The following is an 8,935-nucleotide window of genomic DNA, read 5'->3' on the forward strand; positions in this document are numbered from 1 at the left end:
CTCTGGGTAGAGGGAGCTTCTTTGGAATCTTTGGAGATAATTCTGGCCATTTTCTTTTATTTATGGAACTCCTCTATCTATGATCCTCCCGACATATAGTAACCGTATTTATCGTGGTATAACGCGCTCCCGCGTATACCGCGCACCCCTAAAGTTGCCCGGAATCCTGCGGAAATATTTTTTTTTTTGTACTTACAGTTTTGGTGTTTTGCGCGGCGTCCATCGGCAGCCTCGTCGGGTCCGGCGTTCATCTGCGGCTTCGGGTGTCCTCTTCGTCGGGTCCGGCGTCCTTCTGCGGCTTCGGGTGTCCTCTTCGTCGGGTCCGGCGTCCGTCTGCGGCTTCGGGTGTCCTCTTCGTTGGGTCCGGCGTCCTTCTGCGGCGTCCTCGCGTCCTCCCCGCTCGTTTCCCGCGCCGAGTTTGAATACTGCGCCGACATATACAGAGCGCAGTACACTCGTGTATTGTCGGCAATGCTCGGCAACTCTCGCGCTGACGTCCTGTATGTCCAGGACGTGAGCGCGGAAGAAGCTGAGACTGCCCGACTATACCATCTTTTGTTGGCGGAAATTCCGACAGCAAAAGTCCGATGGAGCCCGATGGAGCCTACACGCGGTCGGGATTTCCGTCCAAAAGCTCACATTGGACTTTTCTTGTCGGAATTTCCGATCGTGTGTATGCGCCGTAAGAATTCCTTTTTAACATTTGTGGGTTTTGGTTTATTTAAGTTAACAGTTAATGTTGAATATTAGATAAGAATCGTATTGTGGTGGGAACTATGAATGTATTTCTATATTTTCCAGAATATCGTACAAGAACAGACCCAGTTCAACATAAATTGGGACAATTAAATGTAAGTAAATGAACAGCAATACCCAGGCTTTGTGAGGCCTCAGGCAAAACTTAGACATGAGGCCCCGCCCATAATGGGAAAAATAATTCAAGCGAGAAAAATGGCTGGAGTAAATGCACGGATCTAGCACACAGGCAATCAGCACCACTTCTAGGGAACCCTCTGTAATGGCTCTGGTGAACGGAGTGAACCACAACTGCGGTAGCAAGGATTTCAATGCACTTCTTTATGTGAGAATTCAGTATTTTGGCACCAGAGGGGTTCTGGCTAGAGTGACCACGTGTCCCGGTCTACCCGGGATCGTCCCGTAATGTACATATTTGTCCCTGGTCCCGGACACCTTCATTGCGGGACAATACAGTGTCCCGCAATAGAAACTGACAGTCTGGGAACAGGGGAGGACCGAGCCGCCATAGTTCTGGCTCTGGCTCTGCTTCCACCTGATCACTGGTTGCTATAGCCGCTTGGCGTCTGGCAACCAGTGACGTCACTGCCCACGTTGAAAGCAGAGGAGGATTTCACTTCTTCCTCCTCCTCTGCGCTAGCGCTGCTGGGGAGTCATGCTGGTTCTCTCACCTCCGCTCCAGTCACTGGCTTGCTGCTTCTGTGAGGTGTTTCTGTTCCCACAGCTGTGAGGCATTTCTCCCTCTCACTTCCTCCCCCCTCCTGCCCTCCTCACACTAACACACAGACTGAAGCCCCCCTTCTCCTTGGCTCGGATGTCAGGAGGGAAGGAGGGGGAGGAGAATGGACACTCAGGAGGACGGGACATGCTGATCCGAGGTTAGTACACAAAATCTTAATGCTTGGCACTAGCAGGAGAAGGAGACACAGAGACAGGGGGCAAGTTGTCAAAAAAGAATACTTGCAGTGATTTTGGGAGATAAGAGCATGCTGTATGTGATAGGGGGGCACTTTAGGAGGGGAGATAAATTGTTTTTTATTCACCCCCCCCCCCCTTCCAGCACAATTTCTCTCCCCTCCCAAAGTGTGCCCCTCTAGCACATACAGCATGCTCTTATCCCCAACATCACTGCCAGTATTCTTCTTTGACAACTTGCCCCCTTCCCCATCTTCAAAGACAAGCTGTCTGCTATTGAGGGGGGAAACTTTGCTAGACATTCAGGGCAATTGCTCCGGGTGCCAGTGCCCCCCTGTCAGGCAAGTTAGTGAAGCCAAGTGCCTGACCTTTTTTCAGCAATGGGCTCCAAGACTCAGGACTGGTTCACACCACAAATCACATAGGAACACGCTCTGCGTTCCTTTGCGATTCACGTGCCTTCCAGATTCTGTGCGATTTCAGCCCTTTCATTTGAATGGGCTGAAACCCATCGGTCTGCACCAAGAGCTGTGCATGCGCTACTTTACAAAACGCACAGCAACTGGATCACATGGTACTGCTGATCATACAAACACTACATTTGCTACCTGCATTTGGGTAGTCATTAACCCCTTAGTACCAGCCACACACAAATATGCGGCTTCTCTGTGCCTGGGCCTTGGCACAGAGAGGTCACATATTTAAATGAATTGCGATCAGTAGCGCTGTGCCGAGAGCGCACTCCATGAGCACCCCCTTCACAGTTACCGGCGTCTAAGTGAAAGCTTGCGATCACTGCAATCGATCAGGAGTTTTTGAATCGTGTGTGCCAGGAGGTAAAGAGGTTAAGTTGACAACCACAACAGATCGCTATGGGACACAAAACGCAGGATTCCCTCACAGCATTCTGGTATAAACAGACCCTTAGTCCGGATACACAGGATTTCATTTGTATCTCAGAAAGGTCCCACCAAAATCTTGCACATGGGCCCGCTGATTTCATACACCCCTGCCCCAAAAATCGGCAAAAAATATGTCAAAAATAATCTTTTTGTAGGGGGGGGGGGGATGTCCCTGAATGGCAGTTTGGAAATGTGGTCACCCTAGTTCTGGCAGAGCAAGTTTTCCCCAGCAGCCAATCAGAGGAGTTTTCCCTCGCGGGGCATGCTGGCGGCGAGTATATCTGTGACAGGTGTCATGTGCTCAAAAATCTTTGCAGGGTCCCGGGTTCCAGGTGCGGCATCCACCTTCAGGGTGCGCGCATCCATGGACCCCGCCGGCGTGGCCCACCTGGCCAAAATTGCAGATTACACAGAGCCTTATCCGGGGGTAAAAAGGGACTCCAGTGACTTACTGGGTCCCCAGTTCTAGTGATAGCATCCCAGGCTGGGTGCCGTTGGATTGGGGGGTCGGCTTGAGGAGAACCCGTAGGCAGGTTGTCCAACAGGGCTTGAACGAACCAATCGGGGATCTGGTGACTGGAATGCTTTGCTGTCATCCGGTGACCTATGCTAAAACTTACTGGGAGGATTCGCTCCAATCATCCATTTAGCTCGCTTAAAGTAATAGGCCTGTGGCAGAGGCCCTAGAGCCAGGCCTGTGAGAGAGGCTTGTTCCTCCCAGCGAATTCAAATTGACACTTTGGCTGCCAGACTAGTGAGAGGGGTCTGTCCGGGGGCGCTTCACCCACTCTGGCTAGAGTAGCGACGAATCACAAATTGACATGACTGAGAGCAGAACTGCTCGGTTCATATCCAGGCCTGATACAGCAAAGTTCTCCCTTTCTCTTCATCAACCCTGTCTTCCTGTTTGATGTTGATGTTGGCCATGTTGGCCTGGAAATAAAGCATTGGAAAACCTTTATTCTTCGCTCACTACTTTGTTCTCCAACTGCACCCCTAGACCACATTAAGGTAACTCAATATGCCGACCCCAACAACAAATCAGCGGCTGCTTCGGGGGTAGCGCTACACATATAAGAGGCAAATATAGCTCAGGTAATTTGAGTGTAGATGTCCCTTTAAAATATTCCCTAGCAAACTATCATAGGCACAACAGTCTATCCCAAGTAGTATGTTAATAGCCAAAAGCCATAATAAATAACAATTGTTTTAGGTGGAAAGTATGCAGCAGATCCTTCTGTAGAACTACAAGTGACACAATTGCTACTTATCCGTTTGCGGGGCTTCAGTGTTTAGTGAGTGAGTGAGAGACTTGTAAAGCGCAACACATGCGAACTGAATCGCCTCTGGGCGCTGTATCCATTTCATGGGTAAGGAACCCCTTGACCTCAGAAGAGATAGTTTTTAATCTTTCTCCTGAAGGCCAAGTGGTCCCTCCAGTCGGATGCTGGTTGGTAGTGCATTCCACAGGCGAGGTCCTTGGACTGCAAATCTTCGATCTCCTTTGGACTTGTATCTGGATTTGGGTATCTGGAGGAGGTTTTGATTGGTGGATCGCAGAATGCGATTGGGGTTATGGGCTTTTATTTTAGCAGCAAGGGACTCGGTAGTGTAGGGCATCAGCAAGGAAGAACTCCCAGGTTGTCTGCAGCGATGGCAGGCTGGACGCAGTGAATGTCTTTTGCTATCTGGCCATAATGTTGCCTGTCTTGTAGCGTGGCCGGTACAATAGAACGGGGAATGTATGTACAACGAATGCCATTATAGGCAAGTGACCCGGTGCAGTGCATCGCAATGAATTCACGAAAACTGACGTGGATAGCGGCGCACTGCCGCGTTCCAAGCTGGAACGCACGCGGCGCCGGGCGATGACGTCATTGTGCGAGCGCTGTATGCGTTCCAGCATGGAACGCATTACGGCGCTGAAAGCACCTGTTATTACAAGTAACAGGCGGCACGAGGAGCGCCTGTTACACCCCCCTTCAGCCAATGCAAGGGGGGGAGGTGAGAAAGAGAGAGGGGTAATAGAGAGATCCGATGACGCCAACATTAGTATTGATCACAGGCAAAGTGAGTGCGAGGCCTTAGGCGACCGCCTAATTTGCCTAATTAGAGAGCCGCCTCTGGCAATACCTCAGTGTACTAACATTCTACATTTAGTGGTTTTGTATTTTATAAATTTATATTTTCTTCTTCTCAGACAAAATCAGCTCCAGCTACTTCTGCCATTGGCATCTTCTCCCGTTCAGAAAAATCCAAATGTAACTGGTTGGAGAGACTGCTGTCATCTAAAGAATTTGGAAACCATCAAGTCATATTTCATCAGATTTCTCCTGGCAATTTGAAGGAATTTCAATGGATGGTATCCCAGTGTAAATTCGGGATCTTGTATCACTGTATGAATCGGGGGTACAAATATCTCACTGATCATGAGAATTCTCTGTATGATGAAGAGCTGCTATACTTGTCAACTACACTTGGTAAGAACCAAGGATAAGATGTCATTACCCTATGGTTCAATAACACTCACTTATTTTCTTAGTAAGAAGGAAGGGCCTACTGCAAGATAAGTCTGCTCCCAATGTATTGATTGCTATATATAATGTATGTTTCCTAGCATATAGAGTGCCTTGAAAAAGTATTCGTACCCCTTTAAATTTTGAGACTGGGGGGAGGTTCGCCTTCTAGCAGGACAACAACCCTAAACCTACAGCCAGAGCTACAATGGAATGGTTTAGATCAAAGTCTATTCATGTGTTAGAATAGCCCAGTCACAGTCCAGACCTAATTCCCCTTGAGAATCTGTGGCAAGACTTGGACGCCCTCCATCTAATATGACATAGTTTGACATATTTTACAAAGAAGAATGGGCAGAAATGTCCCTCTCTAGATGTGAAAAGCTGGTAGAGACACCCCCAAAAAGACTTGTAGAGAAAGGGGATTCTACAAAGTATTGACTCAGGGGGGCGCCATACAAATGCCCCTCCCCCCACACTTTTCATATATTTATTTGTAAAAAAATTGAAAACCATTTATGTGACACTTTGGGCCAGATTCAGGTAGGAGATACGCCGTCGTATCTCTGAGTCTGAGGCGTCGTATCTTGGCGCCTGATTCAAAGAATCAGATACGCCAGAATTTCTCTAAGATACGACCAGCGTAAGTCTCCTACGCCGTCGTATCTTAACTGCATATTTACGCTGGCCGCTAGGGGTGTGTACGCTGATTTACGCCTAGAAATATGTAAATCAGCTAGATACGCCTATCCACGAACGTACGCCTGGCCGTCGCAGTACAGATACAGCGTTTACGTTAGGCTTTTTCCAACGTACAGTTACCCCTGCTATATGAGGAGCAGCCAATGTTAAGTATGGACGTCGGGCCAGCGTCGAATTTTCCGTCGATTACGTTGTTTGCGTAAGTCGTTCGCGAATAGGGCTGTGCGTCATTTACGTTCACGTCGAAAGCATTGGCTTTTTGCGGGTTAATTTGGAGCATGCACACTGGGATACTTTCACGGACGGCGCATGCGCCATTCGTAAAAAGCGTCATTTACGTGAGGTCACAATAAATTAACATAAAACACTCCCACATGTTCCACATTTGAATTAGGCGGGCTTACGCCGGCCTATTTACGATACGCCGCCGCAACTTTGCTTTGTGAATACTGCACTTGCCTGTCAAAGTTGTGGAGGCGTAACTTAAATAGGATACGTTACGCCCGCTCACAAATACGCGCTCCCTACCTGAATCTACCCCTTTGTGTTGGTCTATCACATAAAATCCCAATAAAATACATTTATGTTTTTAGTTGTAACATCACAACATGTGGAAAATTTCACGAGGTGTGAATACTTTTTCAAGGCACCGTATTAGCTAGGTAATCAATAACCCTTTTTGTCTTCTAATACTTTAGAAAAATGTAATTAGGTTTTCTGTGCTGACTGTTTTTGGAGACCTATAGCCAGATTTAGGTAGGGCGCCGCATCTTTAAGGCGGCGTAGGGTATCGTATTTATGCTACGCCGCCTTAAGTCAGAGAGGCAAGTACTGTATTCACAAAGCACTTGCCTCCTAACTTACGGAGGCGTAGCTTAAATGGGGCCAGCGTAAGCGCGCCTAATTCAAATGAAGATGGGGGGGCGTGTTTTATGTAAAGGTTTGGTGACCCGACGTGATTGACGTTTTTTACGAACGGCGCATGCGCTGTCCGTGTACATATGCCAGTGTGCATTGCTTCAAAGTACGCCGCAAGGACGTATTGGTTTCGACGTGAACGTAAATTATGTCCAGCCCAATTCACGGACAAATTACGCAAACAACGTACATTTTTCACATTTTCGACGCGGGAACGACGGCCATACTTAACATTGGCTAGGCCAGCTATTTGTTGGAATAACTTTACGCCGGAAAACGCCTTACGGAAACGGCGTATCTTTACTGCGACGGGCGCACGTACGTTCGCGAATCGGCGTATCTAGGCATTTACATATTCTACGCTGAACTCAATAGAAGCGCCACCTAGCGCCCAGCGAAAAAATTGCACCCTAAGATACCACGGCACAGGCTGCCGTATCTTAGCTAGGTTTAAGTGTATCTCAGTTTGAGCATACACTTAAACTTATGACGGCGCAGATTCAGAGTTACGTCGGCGTATCTACTGATACGCCGACGTAACTCTCTCTGAATCTGGCTACATGATTCTCCAGTGACAGGATTAATTGAACTTATAAACCTTCCAATTATTTCCTGAGACTAATGTCACCACTTGTGATTGTTACAGGTAAGAGTCGAGTGATTGTGGTGATGGATGAATTGGGTAACAACGATAAGGTGGCAAAATCCTGGACTCTGGAGAATCAGCCCAGTCTGGGGATGTTGGCCAGAGATGTTCTACTCTTCACTAAATCAGAAAATGCTCTTCACCAGAAGCCCAACAGAAGTGCGCCTGTAGACAGAAGACTGAGCACATTGTACGAGAAACTCAACACACTTAAGGAAATTCTAAAGGAAGGAATGACTTTTGCTTCATTTTCAAATTCAAAAGAAGATTTGGTATAACTCCACCTCCGTATTCTTTATAATATCAAGTTGGTTGTTTCTTATAATTTCTCTGCTGATATCACTCTATGTGGCGGCAGGCTTTTGGTATGGAGAACGTGAGTTCCTTGGACATCTACCATCATCCGAGAAGACCCATGGGTTCATACACAGTCCAGATGTCACTGCCAACAACCCAATGGGATTAGTTACACCTCTTTCAAGAGACGGTAGAGCTGAAAAATAAGTCTACAGCCTTGTAAAAAAAAAACTTACCTAGTATTACTTTTCTCAAGGAATGTGCGATATTCTTAAAAATGTATCTCAGCCCAAAGCCAGTTCTTTCAGTAGGTTTCATGTCACGCTTCACTAAATACGGGTTGAGCAAAACATTTTTTGTGTAAAGCCTCGTACACAGGATCAGCCCATCCGATGAGAACGGTCTGAAGGACCGTTGTCTTAGGTTAACCGATGAAGCTGACTAATGGTCCGTCATGCCTACACACCATCAGTTAAATAATCGATCGTGTCAGAACACGGTGGCGTAAAACACAACGACGTGCTGAAAAAAACGAAGTTCAATGCTTTCAAGCATGCGTTGACTTGATTCGGAGCATGCGCAGGTTTTTAACCGATGGTTGTGCCTACTAACGATCGGTTTTGACCTATCGGTTAAACGTCCATCGGTTACATTTTAAAGCAAATTCCTATTTTTTTAACCGAAGGTTAAATAACCTATGGGGCCCACACACGATCGGTTTTGACCGATGAAAAGGGTCCTTCAGACCATTGTCCTCTGGCTATCCTATCGTGTGTACGAGGCCTATCTGTTGCAAAGTTCCTTATCTGGAGATTCTGCCAGTAGAAGCACTTCTTGTTGCTGGCTGACAACGCTGAGTCACTGCCTCATAATTAGTAGCAGTGTTGTCAGGCTGACCTGTGCATTCCTCCAATTGGCCGTTGGGCTGCCTGTCTGAAAGACCCGATAGGCAATCCAGCAGCCAACTGAAGGAGCTTGCAGGGTATGCCAACAATGTTTAAAGGGGTTGTAAAGCTTCATGTTTTATCACCTTAATGCATCCTATGCATTAAGGTGAAAAAACACCTTGCACTCTCCGCCCCCCCCCCCCCCGAGCCCCCGTTTAACTTACCTGAGCTAAGCACCAAATCTCAGCATCAATCCTCCAGCTCTTGTGGGCTCTTCATTGGATGATTGATAGCAGCGCAGCCATTGGCTCTTGCTGCTGTCAATCAAATCAATGACGCGGTGTAGCGGGGGGGGGGGGCGGGGCCACCAACTGTATCACACAGGAGCACGCCCGC

General features: G+C 47.6%; 1 protein-coding gene across 1 annotated transcript in view; it reads left to right on the forward strand.

Annotated features, from left to right (window-relative positions):
- LOC120942951 overlaps positions 1 to 8,071 on the forward strand; it is a 116,458-nt gene extending 108,387 nt beyond the window's left edge. The window contains exon 21 of the mRNA XM_040355939.1: positions 7,356 to 8,071. Within this exon, the coding sequence (XP_040211873.1) occupies positions 7,356 to 7,633 (278 nt within the window). The 3' untranslated portion in view covers positions 7,634 to 8,071. The remainder of the gene's footprint in view (positions 1 to 7,355) is intronic.
- The last annotated feature ends 864 nt before the right edge of the window (positions 8,072 to 8,935 follow it).

Source organism: Rana temporaria, chromosome 6 (genome assembly GCF_905171775.1).
Source record: "Rana temporaria chromosome 6, aRanTem1.1, whole genome shotgun sequence".
Classification (NCBI taxonomy): domain Eukaryota; kingdom Metazoa; phylum Chordata; class Amphibia; order Anura; family Ranidae; genus Rana; species Rana temporaria.